Source organism: Mastomys coucha, unplaced genomic scaffold, assembly GCF_008632895.1.
Source record: "Mastomys coucha isolate ucsf_1 unplaced genomic scaffold, UCSF_Mcou_1 pScaffold20, whole genome shotgun sequence".
Lineage (NCBI taxonomy): Eukaryota > Metazoa > Chordata > Mammalia > Rodentia > Muridae > Mastomys > Mastomys coucha.
The window spans coordinates 37,269,699-37,288,009 of NW_022196903.1; the positions used below are offsets into that span (position 1 = coordinate 37,269,699).

The following is an 18,311-nucleotide window of genomic DNA, read 5'->3' on the forward strand; positions in this document are numbered from 1 at the left end:
GATCAGTTGAGTAGAGACATAAAACTCAACCCATGGCCAGTGTCTGCCTGTTCTGGCTCTCACCTCCAAAACCCTTGGTTGAAGAGAAATTCTCCCAGTTCTTTGGGGTTCCAGACAAAGCTAGGTAAGCTGCTGGCTCATTGGAGAATACTCACCTTCTCTTTCCATTCTTCAGAGTGGATGTTTATCTCCCAGAGAAATCATGTTGAATCCTAATATCATAGGAGATACTCTTGGGAGATGGGGCATTTAGTGATGAGTAGATCATAAGGGTAGGTTCTTATGGAAAGGGATGCATGCCCTGGTTAAAGAGACCTTACATCCTTGAAGACACAAAGTGATAACTGAACCAGAAGGTAGATCTTCACCAGGTACCAAATCCACTGGTACCCTGAACTCCAGCTCTGAATTGGATCCAATAAAATAAACTTTTATTATTTATAAAAATCCCGGTCTATGACACCCTATAATAGCACCATTGATTAATGAAAATGTGCATCGCTTATTTCCTAGCAATCCTTCAAGTCTTCACTTAAGGTTACCTCCACTAAGTAGGTTCTCTGTTTATTTTTCCTTTCGTCATTGTCCTCAGGATATGCACACACATGCACTCATGCACACCTCACACTTAACTGAGGTTACCAATGAACCTTGCCTTTTGAGTGCCACTTCAAAAGATTAACTGAGTGCTTGCATCCCAAGCACTGAGAACAGTAAATGAGGTGGAAAAGATTTAATAACTCCAGAATAGTGCATTCCACCAGTGTGATCTTAATATCACCTAGGGATATTTAGCAACTCCATCACCCAAAGGTCGTCTTTGTGTCAGTTTTCAGCCAGTCCCTCCCACTGTCATATCTTCTATGCAAGTCAGCCCATATTTTCTTTTTCTTTTATATTGCAGACTTATTGAAAGGGGGTGGCATATCCATTTGGGCACATGTATGTCAGAGGTCAATTTACAGGAGTTGATTCACTCTTTCATTTTGAAAAACAAAACTTGGGGATCTTGAGTTTAATAGTGAGTGTCTTTAGCCGCTGGGCCATCTTGGTGGCCCTGTGTTCTGTGTTTTCTCAAAATTTCTCATAAAAGGAATAATATGTAGTCTGCTCTCATTTATCATAACATTTGATAAATATGAATGGGATTCAGAGAGTTGCTAGGTGCATTTTAATGAGTACAGACCAGACATGCTACAAAATGTCCTGCAACAAAAGCAATAGCCTCCTGCAACCAAGAATTATCTCATCCTATGTGTCTAATGTGGAGGCAGAGAAAGTCAGCACTAGAGGGATGAATGAAGGTGTTTATTAACAGGAGAATCTCTCAAACTTTAAGTCACAGGTCATTCTTAATGTCTTCTCAAGTTCTTGAAAGTTTTCTAAGCAGTTTCCACCCATCATCTCATATTTATTAATCAGATTTGTTTTATCTCAACAAAGTGGCTGGGGCAATGGAATTCTAAAGGGAACAAAAAAAACCTATTTATTTAGCTTATGATCCTAAAGACTTAAGTTCCAAAGTGGATAGCCACACTTTGTATAAATAGGATTAGTAAGTGAGGAACATTGAGATCCTGTACACGTTCCCTCCAAACATAAGCCAGAGCCAGCAGGATACTGCCAGCTCTTAGCTTTCAAGCTTCAGCTAAAGAACTGCCTCAAACAAGGTCATGTCTCCTGTGCAAGTCAGCCCATACAAGGTGACTGATTCATCAAGGGCTATAAAAATTCAGCCAGTGCATCCAGATTCTAGAAAAGCCAGAAGGACCAGCCATCCCAGGTTCAATGAAGGCTTAGCTGGGGCCTTTGATAAGGTGTCACATAGCACTTGGGATTTAGCTCAGTGATAGAACACTAGCCTAGAATACAAAGGCCCCAGGTTCACTGTCATGCCCTACTCATCTAGATTCCTTCCCTGCCCTCCTTTCTTCCTTCTTCCCCTCCCCTTCCTTCCTCACTCCAGATTCCCCTCCCCTTCCTTCCTCACTCCAGATTCCCCTCCCCTTCCTTCCCCAACTCCAGATTCCCCTCCCCTTCCTTTGCCTTCCCCTCACACTCTCTCTTTCCCAGAGACCATGATCATAAGCTCAATCTCTACTTCAAACTCCAGGACTCCACTGCTTGGCTGTGACACTATGAAACAATGACTCTGGCTTCTAAACACTATTTTGGAATGTATAGATTTTTTTTTTAATACATAGAAATATTTCTGCAGAGTAATCTACCATAAACAAAACCAGACTGGTATGAGGATGGAAGGGGTGGGAGACATGATTGCAAAATCATCAGAGAACTTTGGGAGAAGGTGCAAGTGTTCACTGTGATGGTGGCAATGAGAGTTTCATGGATCACCACACATGTTGAAACTTCGAAGGTGCATTCTTTATATGTGTGTCGCTTGCTACATGTTGGCTTATAATGTAATGAAGCTGTTTAATAAAAGAGAAAAAGGAGAGGAGGGGGATTGAAAGAAAAGAGGAAAAAGAAGGAGGGCAAAAAAGGGAGAAAGAACAGAAAATAGAAAGGAAGGGATTACTCATGTCTTATTTTTTAAAAAGTCTAAGAAATTAAGAAAATTATGCATGATCCCTAATACAGCTACTTTTTTGTCCATGTGAATACATTTTTTACAAAGGCACATCAGCATACACTTGCTCTTCTCAGTTTCAGTGTTATGACATTGGTTTGTCCTAATAAACTCTGAGATGGGGAAGCATATTATTAATAATATCCATTGTACCCTCCATTGACAAGTTTCCATCTTTGACTGCAGAGAGCTGTACCAACATCAGCTCACTGCCTCACATTCTGGTGTGACTGTGAAGTGAGAAAGCCAGCACATGGGATACTGTGGCACCCTTGCTGAGTCCCTAGGAAAATGTCAGGCTTCAAGAACTTGCAATGTAAATACTCGGTTGAATCTTGGCAAACATTACTTCTTAATGCTGTTTCACACATGTTGCTGTATAGCTTTGCTAAATGGAAACTTCCTTAAATTAAAATAAAATATGCAAGCTGTGCTATGTCACATAAATGATAACTATGTTCTAACTCCCTGTGCTATGTGTTTAAGTTCCTAAGGATGAGCCTCCTTTATTCATTTTTCTTTCTTTCTTCCTACATCAGTCATTTCTTGGCTAAAGCACCTGCTTGCTCCCTGCTTCCTTCCTTCACACTTGTCTTTCTTTCTGAGTGTATTACACACTCACATTTTTTTTCAGAGTACACCAGTACTAAGTATCATGCCCAGCAAAGGCTCTCTCCTACCCTGTTAATAGCATCACTCTTAAAAAAAACAAATGATCTGTTTGCTGTCTTCTCTCAGCAGCATGAAGAAGCATATAATTTCAGGGATGACTTATAAACCTGCCAGTCCAAGTGTAGCTACTAATGTCTCCATGTTGCTAAGCCATTCCTGATGGTGAGAGAGAAGAAAAGCATCTGCAGCTGGGTCTTTTATGCTGCATGCCTGGAAATCCAGAACTTGACAGGTTGAGGCAGAGGACCTTGAGTCCCAAGCAAACCTAAGCTATGCAGCCAGTTTGAGGCTACAGTAGCACTTTGTTTGTTTGTGTGACTTAATCTACAATCTATATAAGAAGATCTTCCTGGACCTGGAGAGATAGCTCAGTGGTTAAGAGCATTTGCTGCTCTTGAAGAGAACCTGGATCTAGTTCTCAGAATCCACATGGCAGCTCATAGCCATTCATACCTCCAGTTTCAGGGCACCCATGCCTTCTTCTGGTCTCCTAGGACACTAGGTGTGCATATAGTGCATATACATAGATGCCAGCAAACATTCATAAACACAAAACATGTTTTTAAAAAATCTTTAACAAGAGCTTCTAAATTATCTTCAAATTTCCCAAATATTTTAAATATTGATCATTAAATTGAAACGATAGTAATGAGCATATTCACAGTACACAGTATTTTGCTATTACAAAAAGTGCTACATACTATAAATAAACTCATGGGAGAGATAAGTTCATATTCCCTATGTGTCTTTAGGCCATAGAATCTGGTTCCAAACATCCCTTAGTGTACATGCACTGACTGTGTCCAGCTCTAGAGTCTAACCTGAGGTCTTTCCCATGCTGGACAGAGGAAAAAACCACAGCCATAATGTCTGTAGAGCATTATCTTCGATCTGGCCAATCACAAGCGGCCAAAAAGCAATCTAACGAACATCACTCAGTATTACGACCCAGACTATAGCAATGGACTACATACATCTCATAGATTCTGAACAGCAGCTCCAACCACCTAGGAAATGCAGTTTACATTCCTGTTCAATCAAAGCCAAACTCTACTCAGCAGCCCCACCTAACTTCAAAATATAGTCAGTGGTCTTGACAGATAGAAATGCATAATTAGCATGCACCTAGTCAACATCTTCCAAGATAAAAACTCTGTATCACTTAAGTATAGGAAGAATATACCAAAAACTGGGAGCCACGTATTTAAAAACTCACAGATAACATCGTACTAAATGGTGTGACGCTGACAACTCTTCCTCTAACGTCATGTACAAAACAAGGATGCCCACATTTGTTTTCAACATAGGATTAGAAATCTTAGCCAGGGCAATTTACCAAAAGAAATAAATGGTTATCCAACACAGAAATGAAGATATAGGAAGGTGGAGAGATGACTCTGTAGTTAAGAACACTGGCTGCTCTCCCAGAGATGTCCACAGATGAACTCTGGACACAGAGTTCAATTCCCAGCACCCACATGGTGGCTCACAACTGTCTAGAACTATAAAGGAGCTGATTCCCTCTTCTGGTGTGCAACTACACATGCAAACAAAACATTCCTATACATAAAATAAATAAATAGTTTTAAAAAGAAGACAATAAAAAAAGAAATGGAGTTATTTCTGTTTGCTAATGGCATATTCTTGTATAAAAAGGGGGAAAGAGACTATACCCGCACCTCCAACCTAGAATTAATTCTGAAATATGAAAGATACAAAAATATGAAAATTTGAAATTCTGAAAATATGAAAGATACAAAATAAACCAATAAATGTATATTGATTTTATTCATTTGATAGTAAACTGTCTTTAAAAAGTTTTTAAATAAGATGACAATTACAAAAGCAAAGAAAAACTCTAGGTATTATTAGTTAATTTGGTTTAAAAGGGGGTGAAAGATTACTCTTTTTTTTAAGATTTATTTATTTTATGTGTATGAGTACACTGTAGCTGTAGAGATGGCCGTGAACCATCATGCGGTTGCTGGGAATTGAACTCAGGACGCCCCCGCTCGCTCCAGCGTAATACACTGTAGCTGTCTTCAGACGTACCAGAAGAGGGCATCAGATCTCATTATGGGTTGAGAGCCACCATGTGGTTCCTGGGATCCAAACTCAGGACCTTCCGAAGAGCAGTCAGTGCTCTTACCCACTGAGCCATCTCGCCAGCCCGAAAGATTACTCTTTAGAGAACATATAAGAACACTATCAAAAGAGACTGAAGACACAAGTAAATAAAATAGGTCCTTGTTCAAAGACTGGGAAAGTTAATATCATTTGGTATAGAAATTCCATTTTTTACATAAGTAGAAGAAATAAAACTAAAGTAAATGAAATCGTGAATATGTTAAATAATTTGGTGTAATCATTGCATATCTTATGCATACTTCCATATTTGCATCATACCTCATAAATATATAGAATTATGATTTTTTTGTCAGTTAAAAATGCAAGCCAGAGAGGTACCTCAGCAGTTAAGAGGGCTTGCTGGGTCTAGAGGACCCAGGCTCAGTTCCCAGCACCCTCACCAGGCAGCCCACAAACACCTGTAACTCATGCCATGTGTCTTCTGGCCTTCAAGGGCACACATTCTAGTGGCATACACAGATTTGACTTGAAAAGAAAAAGAAGCTTTTTGTTTTGTTTTTAGAAATAGGGTTTCTCTCTGTAACCTTGGCTATCTTGGAACTCAGTAGAACAGGTTGGACTTGAACTCAGAGTTTTACTTGCCTCTGCCTCCCCAGTGTGGGGATTAAAGCCATGCTCACATAAATAACCTTATGTCACATTATATTTCATATACAGGGTCGTTTTTATTATGAATTCTCAAAAATACTGAAATCAAATCATTTGTGCATTTGAAAGTCAGAGAGATGATACTATATAGCCCTCAGCAAAAACCTTACCAAACTACACTCCCTGTTTTTGCATAAGAAAATAACTTTTAGTGAATCCTGCCAACTGTGAGTCATCAAACATCTTGGTCTTTGCCAGATACATAAACAAAAAATATTGCAGTATAGCTTTAACTGGACATTTTTGTATGTATAGACAGGTTTTTAAATATATATTTGAGCCATCTAATGTCCATTTCTATGAATATTTTATCCTTTTCACTTGTACACTTTTCCACTAAGGTTCCTTTAGTTTAATATGCTGAATTTCAGTTCTTTCCACACTAGGATAGCTGCTAGAGTCCAGCCCTGACAGGATCAGCTACTGAGGTGGGACATAGCCTCAGACAAGACCAGAGGCTGATGACCTCTGGTCTTTAACTCTCTCTTACTGTTTGAAGACCAGAAGCTGATGGCTTTTGGCAACTTAATTCTCTCTTGCTATTCTGGGGCCAAAAGCTGATGGTTTCTGGTAATTTAACTCTTACTGGGGCCAGAAGCTGATTGGCTTTTGACAATTAACTGTCTTTGCTCTCCTAAGGCCAAAAGCTGATGGTTTCTGGAAATAAACACCTACTGATAGCAACAGGAAATTAAGAAAATAAACTTAGTTACTTGGACTCTAGACTCTTTAATTTAACTCTTCATGAGCCAGAGAGAAAAAAAAGGATAAAGAGAAAGTCATGCATGCACATGCATGCGTGCACATACGAACACGTGCACGCTCATGTGTATACACACATACATACACACACACACTCGGTTGGGTCCAAACACATGTTTCATCAATTTCACAAGTGCAGACTCATACTTATATACATATATATACATATATACATATATATATACCTACATACATATGTATGTGCATGCATATAGACAACAGACAGATATATATGTATATATACATATATATATTGTGCATAAATACATATTGTACATATGTATAAACAGACAGGTATATATAAGCATTTGGTGGATAGAGCAGAGCCCCAACAGCCACAAGTTATTTTATTCTCAGCCTTTTTATACTTTCTTAGACAAAGATTCTTTACAAAATTACCTCATAAATAAAATGTTACAAAAAAGGGAAGTTTCAGAAAGAGGTCAGTAGTAAGATGAAAGCAGTGTTTCATTCCATATGTTCATTATAAGTTCAAAACATTTTCACATGGTCTGCTTTATCATGGTGCACACCTGTGGCTTTATCCTTTGACCTGGCCTAGAATGAATATTTTCCTTAATCACAAATCTGTCCCAAGCCTTTCTCTTCTTAGTGCAATTTATGAAATCTGATTATATTCTTTATTATACAGCCTTCGCTTGCTATTCTATGAGGAGGTGGCACATTCTATTCTTGATTTTAACTTTATTATATCTTTCTGACAAAACAACTAGAACCATCTCCTTAAACTTTCTTCCTAAAATTATATGAATCAAATCAGGAGTTCTATAAAGTCATTAATACATCTAAGCAGCATTATTATATGAAAGTACGTCTTCATATTGATCTACAGGAAAATTGCCCAACAGGGTAAGCTGATGCTCAGGAATCATTAGGTTATGTAATAGTGGCAGGAAAGGCATATCAGCAGCAAGAACCAAGACTAAGTCTCTGGAGCCATACTTCTCCAGAGTGCACCCATTCTAGACATACAGAATGGTAGTCTGTCTCCACAAAAGTCGCTTACAATAGCCTTTCCGGGATGGCTTCTGTCAGAGCTAAAATCAACCCTTGAATATGAAAATAAACAAAAAAAAACATAAAAAATTATGTTTACTCATTTTTTCCACCCACTAGATTTTGCCAGACATATTTTTAATTGTATGTAGCTGAGTATGTCTGTTTTTTAAGTTTTTTTTCATTTGATATTACAATTAGCCATGCTATCATCCCAGATATTTATCAAGTGTTTGTCTGTAACTGTCTCAGCTAAATCGCTCATTTGTCTTAAACAGTTAAGTATTTGATGCTCCCAGTTTAACTGTGGTATATGTATCCAACTATATTTTAATAAAACCTTTCATGCTAATATCATTCATTGAATAATGAATCTTTAACTAAATTGAAAAGGCAGCTTATTTAAAGCTTTTCTGGGATTAATTTATGGCTCTGTTTATTGAGATTTCACCATAAGCATTGTCTCTGAGTTATGTAAGAAGATAAAAATTTCATGTATAAACACCAACCTTTCCCTCCATCCTCCAATGTCTAATAATTATTTTTTTTAAATTGATTGTTTTATTTATTTATTTATTTATTTATTAGATATTTTCTTTATTTACATGTAAATTTCTCCATTCCCAGTTTCCCCTCCAAAAAACAAAGAAACAAACACAAACAAACCCCTGTTGCCTCCCATCTCCCCATGCCTGCCACCCCGCCCTCTCCCACTTTCTGGCCCTGGCATTCCCCTACACTGGGGCACAGAACCTTCACAAGGCTGAGGCCCTCTCCTCCCATTGCTGATCGAATCTGCAATCCTCTACTATACACATGCTGCCAGAACAATCAGACCCCTCCATGTGCAGTCCTTGGTTGGTGGTTGGTCCTGGGAGCTCTGAGTAATAATTATTATTATGTTTAATTCTTCTGTGTGTCCTTTGGTTACCTTATATAATTTTGTTTAACACTCTGTTTCAACAGCTCTCATCATTGTCTAGGGTTCAACTGAATAAGTACATAGCCAGAGGCTCTAATAGCTGAAGGTTGTTTCTGTAGCTCAGGTTTCTATTAAAAGAACTGCAGTGTAATTTATTAAAGAAATAAACAGACAATTTAGGAACCTGAGTTCCCCAACAACTAGCTGGGTTTCATCCAATTATAAGCATCTAAGTTTAATGAATCACAGGCAGTCAACCATCAGATGACCATGTTCTAGTACCACCAACTCCTCATCATGACCAGCTATTCTGAGCCTTACTCATTTTTTCTGTCTGTAAATATTGACTGCCCACATTGCAGAGTGGCACTCTTTGAACTTTTCTGATTCTAAGTACCATCTGAAGTGTTCTTTGCTCAAAAGTACTTTCAATTGTTTAAAGCTTTTAACAGTAGGTATTACTCTCAGCAATATAATGATGTAAGAAAATAAAAGTAAATATGTTTTTAATCTGTGAGTATATGATATGTGTGTATGTTTGAATATGACAATGTGGACATCCCACATGGGGAAGTCTATCCTTGTTTTCCACCTGTTTAAACAAGGTACTGTGATATACAGCAGTATGTATACCAAGATAAGTGGCCGGGAGCTTCCAAGGACTCTCCCATCTCTACCTCCAATCTCACAGTAGGAATACTGGGATTACAGATTAATGCTACTAAACACAGCATCCTGTGTACTCTGAAGAACAAGATTCAGGTCAACACAGTTGTACCATTGACCCACTAAACCACCTCCACAGACAAAAGGGGAATATATTTTTGCTGTTCCCCCCATATCATCTATAATTCCCAAACTTTTAATAATAACTAATAACAATAGTATATGGCTCCAGGATATACAAGGCTACATATTGAGACCCCATCTCAAAAAAAAAAAAACTAAATGAATAAATAATAGCAGTAGCAGATGAAGTCCTGTGCCTTTGCTCTTGGAATGTAAGCCATCCTTTTGTTCAGTGTGTCCACACTGTATACACTACCTACTTCCATTTCTGTGACAGCCTCCGTTATCAGATCAAGTGCTGTATTAATGAAATACTTATGTTCAAGTAACACTTTTATTATAATAAGGCACAAATTTTTAGTATGATATGTTATGGTTCTTCTAGCATTCATCACTAGCGTGCCTAATTTATAAGTTATAATTCACGGATATCTCTATATAGAAGAAAACATAATATGTAGAGTTTGATGTCATGTACAATTTCAGGCATCTCCCGGGTGTGCTGTAATGTATAGAATGGAGATAATAAAAGACCACTTTGTCGACTGTCAAATTCATTCCAAACATTGTTCTAATCTCTGAGAAAGTGAATACAATAAAAGATGTAATTCGGAACTTCCGCACAGCCGGGTCTTTAAACGTAAATTCGGATCCTGATGTATTGCCTGCTTGCTTGAGGGATAAAGTTCCAGAGCGATCTAGATTGGCTGCACACACCAGAGATCCTCCTCTCTGCCTGACCTTCCCCTTTAACTCAGACTCCACTTTCCCTGTCTTTCTTCATCTACCGGGCTACACCCCCTGGGCCACGGGGCGGGGCCTCTCCTGGAGGCTGCGCACTAGGGCCCTTATCAGACCCGCCTGCAATTCGTGGACTGCAATTGGCTCCTTGTTCTTCAACTACCTGAAGCTCTTCAGCAGGCCACTTCTTCACGTTCGCTTTCTCTCTCCACTGTAGGATGGGCCCTGCACCGCGCATCGTGGAACTGTTCTACGACGTGCTGTCCCCGTACTCCTGGCTGGGCTTTGAGGTGACGCAGGGGAGCCGCCTGGGCTGTAGTCTGCTAGGCGAGTGCCCAGTGGGGCACTGGTCACCGGCCTCAGAATTTCTTGGCGATGCCCTCAGAGTTAGAACAGGGTTCAGCCTGTTTTCAGATTGAAGTTCAGTTGTGCCTTTAAACAGACCTTGACTCCTCCAAATATGGTCCTGATCCTAAGGTCGAATATTCTCTTTCCAGAGATCCTAGAAAGAACAAGGGCTACTCCAGCGAAGCTAGGTCAAGTTAGGGGAGGGGGATCAGGGGCGCTAGGATGGTCTACAGGATGAAAACCATACACTGGAGTAAGCATTCCGGTATCTATTTCAAAGAACTGAGGGTTTTGTCCTATTAAACTAAGCAGTTCTGTGTGGAGTAGCCATCCCTACCCTGCACTTACAGCCAGGAGACAGCCCTGTAGGCCACTTAAGCCATCTGTCCTCAAATGCCACACAGGCTCCCCCTTCTTATCTCTGCACTTATAGGTCCTATGCAGATACCAACACCTCTGGAATATCAAGCTGCAGTTGAGACCCACTTTAATTACTGGGATCCTGAAAGACAGCGGTAAGCATGAAGAAGCCCCCTGGCTGGGCAAGGAGGGTTGCTTTCTGTGGCCTGAGGAGCCTGTCCTGCACTGAGTATGCAGACCCCAGACTAAGCTAGTCGTTTGCTTTCTACAGAAGGGGTTCTCCAAGCCTGAGACCCTCTTGTCCTCTCTCACCAGTTGTCTTAACTCTCTCTCCATTGCCAGGAAACCAACCACCAGCTGTTGTTCCCCGAAAAGGCCAGTACATGTTCAAAGAGATTCTTCTCCTGAAGCACTTCTTCCAGGTTCCCCTCAACGTACCCAAGAATTTCTTTGGTGAGAGTGTTAAGAAAGGTGAGGAGGAGGCTGCAGAGATGGCTCAACAATTAAGAGCACTGGCTGCTCTTCCAAAAGACCTAATTTAATTCCCAGCACCCACGTGGTGGCTCACAACCATCTATAACTTCAGTTTCAGAGGAAATAGAAATAAATAAATAAGTGAAGAGGTTCAGAAACATTGGGGAATCTAGTGGAGAACAGACCAGCTGGGGCTTTCTTAGGACATCAAGAAGTAAAACATGCTTGTGTGGGGAACCCAGCATCAGCTAGCCTAAAGTGAGAGGCGGCCAGAAACTATGACTGAGTAGAGTAAATCCATTATGAGAAACTGGGATTGGATTAAAGACTGCAGGTGACAGAGCTTGGGGACGTGTCTGAAGTAAGGATGAGCTAGCTAGTCCTCCATCAGGACACAAGAATAGGAATCTTAGCTCTACTTGCCTCTGCCCCACAGGAAGTGTAAGTGCCATGCGCTTCCTCACCGCTGTGAGCATGGAGCAACCAGAGATGCTGGAAAAGGCGTCCAGAGAGCTATGGATGCGTGTTTGGTCTCGAGTAAGGGCTAAACTCTGAATCCTGGAGGGAAGGGACAGGGAGCTTGATGACATTCTGACCTTGCCCAGGGCAATTTCCAGAAATAGAATTCTGCTTTCATACCTGTCTCTTTGCTATTTCCTTCTGGCTAAATGTTCTCTTCTTCTTAGGATGAAGATATCACGGAGTTCCAGAACATTCTGGCTGTGAGTGTCTGGACTGGACTACCCCACTATTGTCACAGGGAATCTGAGAATGCAAAAAGGTTCTTAATGATTTAGAAAGGAAGGTAGTGTCTGAGGGGACGGGTTACTATAAAGTTGGAATGAAAAGGATCCTTTGAAGAACATTCTGTGAGCTACGGTCATAGCTCAGTTGTAGAGTTAAGAAGAGTCCATGCTTAGCCTGCTTGAGTCCCTGAGTTTAATCCCCAGCCACAACAACAAAACATCTACCGTGAGTAGCATATGAATAAAATGCTGTTTGCTGAAAAAAGTGAAGTAAGTCAGTGTGGGAAAGGTAGGACCATGTGTGAACCCTAGATGGGCAAGAATGGAGCCTTCTGTTCTCAAGCCTCCAGGGATTCCGAGCGCAAGCTTCACTAATGTATGCCCATTACAAAGCAGGAGACTTTACCCAGACAAAAAGATAACTGACAAGTGAGAATTAAAGATGCTCAGTGAGAAATAAATGAAAAGTACTCAAAACATGGAGTGCACGCCAGACAGGGAGGGGCTTTAAAAGTTAGATATTCTTTGGAACAAAGTCAAGAAACTGAAGAATGATCTTTTCCTCCTGTATACAAATGATACTTGACACACATTCTCTTAATATGTGACACACTAAATGACTCCTAAGTTAGATATGGAAAGAATGGCTACATTTTCCTTTAGTGTCTATATCTAGTTTCTAAAGTGTGTGTGTGTGTGTGTGTGTGTGTGTGTGTGTGTGTGTGTATGTGTATGAGTGTGTGTGTGTGTGTGTGTGTGTGTGTGTATGAATGTGTGTGTCATGTGTTTAGTCTGTTTTTACTTAAATTTAGCAAATCTTTTTAATTCAGTGGCTTATCCATTTCCCCTGTGTCTCAACAACTCTCTCATTTAACTATTGGGGATACTGACTCATAGGAGGTCAAGTTGTAGCTTCTCAACCTGGGCTGTACACTGGCATAGCTATGAGTGCCAAGTATCACCCTCAAGAAAGGCTGATGTCATCAATTAGGAAATAGCATTCACACTGGGATTTTGAATAGCTCTTCAGGAGATTCCAGGTTGAAACACCACTAATTCTAAACTTTAACGTGCGCCCTAATCAGAAACCCTCTCTTTGTCTGGAGGCCAAGCAGGTAGCTGTAGCCCTGACTCCATTCCAGAAATCTTCAGGAAATTCTACAGGACTCAGAGCCTACCCTGAGACTGTTAGTGATTCTGAGGCACAGGGAAAAAAAGCATTCCGGGCTTGAATTCTAGAGCTGTGGTATTTAATGCTGCTATTGACAAAGTCTGTACCTCTAAGCAAGTAATAAATGGTTGTTGTGTGCTGTGTCCTCATTGTGAAATGGAAAAATGAGGCTAGCCGGCCTCTGCGATGCCATCTGGTGCGGTTTCTGTGACTATGACTTCTTCGTGCCCTCTGCCTTTTCCACTTACCTCCAGACTTTGGGGAAAGGAGGCAATTTGTCTTGACTAGGCTAGATAACCTGTTACTTGTAGTTGGGCAAAGGTCTTTCCAGGAAAACTTGAGAACAGTGAAGGAGAAGAATAGGGTTTCCTTCCACTCCCAAAATGCAGTCTCAGCTGCATGCTCTTCCTTGTCTCCCCAGGCAGCAGAGAAGGCCGGAATGTCCACAGCACAAGCCCAACACTTTCTGGAGAAGATCTCCACAGAACAAGTGAAGAACAAGCTCAGAGAGACCACTGATGCAGCGTGCAAATATGGGGTGAGCAACTACAGGTGTATTCCCAGATAGAGAAGTGATGTTGCCACGGCTGTTCATGTTCATGGTTGTTAGCTCGTCATGAGTCCTTCCCCAGCTTTCCTAAACACCGGATGTGGCCCTGGCAGCTGGAGCAAGAGTCCACCTTTAGCTGCGGCTGCCTTTACTTCTGTGCCTCACAAGTGCCTTTCTCCCCCCCTAAGCCTAGTCAAGGAAGGAAACAATGATAGTTTTTAAGAATAAGAATCCATGTGCCACATAGGTAGGGCTGAGAAGATACCTGAGGCCAACGAGTCTCTTGGCAGACATTTTACTTGCTTTGTTCTGTGTACTCAGTCCTGTAAGCACCTGCTCTATCACCTTCCTTCCTACACTCTGCTTTCTCTAGGCCTTTGGGCTGCCCACCACTGTTGCCCATGTGGATGATAAAACCTACATGTTATTTGGGTCTGACCGCATGGAGTGTCTAGCTTACCTGCTAGGTAAGTTCAGGTTTTTGTTCCCTTGACCTTTTGACCCCAGACCAACACCCATTATATCACATGACCATAACAGCAACACTAAAAGTTTCTGTTATTTCTAACAGGGAAGCCTTACATACATTTAGTTGGTGCTGATCAAGGTTGAGTGGAGTTCGGAAGTCTCCCTATAGGGGAGAAGGAAACTTTCTAGACCTTGAAGCTAACTAAGCAGGTCCTAGAAGGTCCTGGGACTCCATAGAACCATCTCCCACTGCTACCCTATCTTATAACCATGTATAAACACCTGTGGTTTTTCCCTGTCTAGGAGAGAAGTGGATGGGCCCTGTGCCTCCAACCCTGAATGCCAGACTTTAACGTTGCCTTAGAAAGTAACCTCTGGTTTCTCCATCTGATGTGGCCCTGGCAGCTGGAGCAAGAGTCCACCTTAAGCTGTGGCTGCCTCTACTTCTGTGCCTCACAAGTGCCTTGAAAAGCCTTAAGTTCTGCATTCCCATAAAATAAACCCGATGCCACTAGACAAAATGTTTCTGGATCTGTGTCTGCCTGACTGGGGTTGGGGTACCATGATCCTGTAATCACATGCTGCCCACTCCAGAGATTGGGCAAGAAGAGCTCTTTCTGGATTCACAGCCCTCCTGGCTCCCCTGAGCACACTGGGGCAACAGTGGAGTAGGTGCAGGAAACAGTCTCCCTTTCCTCTTGTTTACCAAAGACAGGAAACTAAGATCAGTTTAGACTTAGCAGCAACAAATCAGCCTGGCATTTACTGTCTCTGACCAGCCAGGAAAACCGGGAGAGCACTAAGGCTGACATCCTAAAACTAAATGGTGGAGGGAACCAGAAAACCATCCAGCTGTGCTCAGATACGTAATCCAAGTTCAGAACCAGAGCAAGGTAGTCTCCGGCCTTGCTGTGACTTTCCGACGTTGTTTAGTCTCTCATAATTCCGAGATCTTTGAGAACAGTGTGCCTTTGTGCACAGCATGCTATAATGCCTGTTCTCTCCTAAATATCTTCAGCATTTCCACACCCCTCTCAGCCGTTTATTTTCCTAAATCCCCACTTCTGTGTATTCCCTACTGTTCAATAATCAGAAATTTCTGCATTTTGATATGATACTAACTTATGTGAGAAGCCTGTTCTGAAACATAGCGCACACTTGGACACCTGATTGGAACTCAGGTCACAGCTTTCAGTGAGGCTAAGCCTTTTTGCCAGCTTCCCTTTGTTCTCTCCCTCTGACTTTCCCTTTTTATATCCCATTTTCCCCCTACATACCCTGTTACTTCCTGTCATTTTTCCTTCCTTTGTCTTCTTGTCTGTGCTCTGTGCATCTTCTGGGATCTAAAACCACCTCCACCCAGGCTCTCTGTTGTGTAAAACCAGAAGTACATCTTAGACGGACTATTTCCTTCTACAAAGGAGTCTTTAATACATACAGTTCCCATAAATAAAAAAAATATGAAGATTTCCAATTTTTACTAACATATTGTCATGATAAAACAATGAGTAGCTTTGTCTACATTAGAGCTGCCCAGGCAATAGTGAGTGTAAAGTTTTAGGAATAGTGATGCATGTCTCTGCATTGTCTTCTCATCCAAAAACTTTGATTATGGCCAGTGAGATGGTCCAGCGGGTAAAAGTACTAAGTGCCAAGTCTGATGACTGAACCTTCATAGTGAAAAGAGAAAATGTCCTCTTAAAAGTTGTCTTCTGAACCATGCCACTCCACACACACAAAATGCGCTGCGGCACACACAGATCCTCACACGAACATAAAAAATAAATGTAATTTTCATTTTTAAAACATACTTTATGCATAGCAATGGTTTAGATATTAAATACCACAACAGAAAAATTTAGTATGGTCTTAAACAGATGAAAACAATGAAGAAATGTCAGCCCAGTATGATAGAGAAGTCAGGGCAGTTGAAGGCTAAAACAGCTAGTTACTTTTTGCCTATATTCAGAAAGAAGAGAGAAATGAATGCTCATGCTCAGCTCATTTTTCCCCTTTGATTCAATCCAGGATTCCCCCAGCTTAGGGAATTGTGCCACCCACAGTGGGCAAGTCTTCCCATCTCAACCTAATTGAAATAATCTCCTCACAGACATGCCGAAAGGCCAGTCTCTCCAAGTGACACTTCATATCATCAAGTTGACAGTTGGATTTAACTAGCATAACTCCTGACAATAATGTGTCCACATCTGTTCGAGAGAGAAGTGAACAGGCCCTATACCAGCAGATTTTAAAATTGCCCTGAATAATGTTGGAATAAACAGCAAGCCATCTACTTAAAACCTGCTCCCCCTTAAGAGATTGGGACTTAGATTTTTCTATCTGATCTCCCTCTCTTCCTACCCTTCCCCTAGGTTTTCCAGAGAGAGTAGCTACCATTAGTACAGTCATTTGAAAAAAATAATATGACTGTTTCTGACACAAACTTAAAAGTAGAACTAGCATATAGTCTAGCAGCAGCACTCCTAAATACATGTACAAAAGAACTGAAATCAGTGTGTCAAAGAGATGTGCTTAGCCACATTCATTGCACTATTGTCCATAGCAGCCAGGATAGGGATTCAATATAAATGTTGTCTAATAGTTGCATAAGTGAACTATGATAGACTTATCATGCAATAGTACTCAACCCTAAAGCAGAAAGAATTTACACTTGCAATGCATGAATGAGCCTGGAAGACAATATAATAATTCAAATGAACCAGGTGCAGAGGAGCATAAGAGTACTGCATGTTCTCACAGGGAGAATCTAAAAGTCATGCTGGGTGTTTTGGTACACAACTGTAATCACAACACTTGAGAGGCTGGGGGCAACAAAACTGTCAGTTTGAGGCTTCCCTAGCCTGTATAGTATGAAACTGAAAGAAGGAAAGGAGAGAGGATGGGTGGGTGGGTGGGTGGGTGGGTGGGTAGACCGGTGGGGGGTGGGGAAAGAAAACAATAGGAAGTATAAAGAAGAGTCTGAATGTCAGTCTCCTGTGTAGTAGAATAGTGGTTACATCAGGACAGGGCAGAGGTGAAGAAGATACCCGGAAGATATTAACCAAAGGCTACAAAGTTTATGCTCAGCAGAAAGAATGTCTTGTCTTTTCTTCCCCACCCATCCACCCACCCCCACCCACCACCCCTGCCAAAGAAGCTTGATTTTTTTTCTTTTTTTTTCTTTTTTTTTTCTTAGATATTTTCTTTATTTACATGTCATATGATTTCTCCTTTCCCAGTTTCCTCTCAAAAAAAAAAACACACAAAACAACAACAACAACAAACCCCTGTTCCCTCCCCTCTCCCCCTGCTCACCATCCTACCCTCTCCCACTTACTGGCCCTGGCATTCCCCTACACTGGGGCACAGAACCTTCACAGGGCCAAGGGCCTCTCCTCACATTGATGACTGACTTACCAAACTTGGCCATCCTATACACATGGTGCCGGGGCAATCAGTCCCCCCATGTGCAGTCCTTGGTTGGTGGTTTAGTCCCTGGGAGCTATGAGGGTACTAGTTAGTTCATATTGTTGTTCGTCCTAAGGGGCTGCAAACCCTTCAGCTCCTTCAGTCCTTTCTCTAACTCCTTCATTGGGGACCCTGTACTAAGTTCAATGGATGGCTGTGAGCCTCTACATCAGTATTAGTCAGGTACTGTCAGAGCCTTTTGCTTTATAGAAACTTTGCAACAATATGAGGTCCCATTTGTCAATTCTTGATCTTAGAGCATAAGCTATTGGCGTCCTCTTCAGGAAATTTTCTCATGTGCCTATGGGCTCAAGCATCTTCCCCACTTTCTTATCTATTAGTCTAAGTGTATCTGGTTTGATGTGTAGATCCTTGATCCACTTGGACTTAAGCTTTGTACAAGGAGATAGGAATGGATCGATTTGCATTCTTCTACA

General features: G+C 41.2%; 1 protein-coding gene across 1 annotated transcript; it reads left to right on the forward strand.

The window, feature by feature from the left end:
• Positions 1-10,388: 10,388 nt before the first annotated feature.
• Gstk1 (glutathione S-transferase kappa 1) lies at positions 10,389-14,927 on the forward strand. The gene is made up of 8 exons (XM_031380825.1): positions 10,389-10,579; positions 11,071-11,152; positions 11,340-11,468; positions 11,908-12,008; positions 12,158-12,193; positions 13,810-13,926; positions 14,312-14,405; positions 14,710-14,927. Exons 1-8 carry the CDS (start codon positions 10,508-10,510, stop codon positions 14,757-14,759), a joined length of 681 nt encoding a protein of 226 aa, XP_031236685.1. The 5' UTR covers positions 10,389-10,507; the 3' UTR covers positions 14,760-14,927.
• Positions 14,928-18,311: the final 3,384 nt, after the last annotated feature.

Excerpts from the sequence above, each read along its gene's own strand:
- Gstk1 (XM_031380825.1), top strand. The coding sequence starts at position 10,508 with ATGGGCCCTGCACCGCGCATCGTGGAACTGTTCTACGACGTGCTGTCC. Across the intron at positions 11,469-11,907 it reads TGGTGAGAGTGTTAAGAAAG|GAAGTGTAAGTGCCATGCGC; the intron begins GTGAGGAGGAGG and ends TCTGCCCCACAG. Across the intron at positions 12,194-13,809 it reads AGTTCCAGAACATTCTGGCT|GCAGCAGAGAAGGCCGGAAT; the intron begins GTGAGTGTCTGG and ends TTGTCTCCCCAG.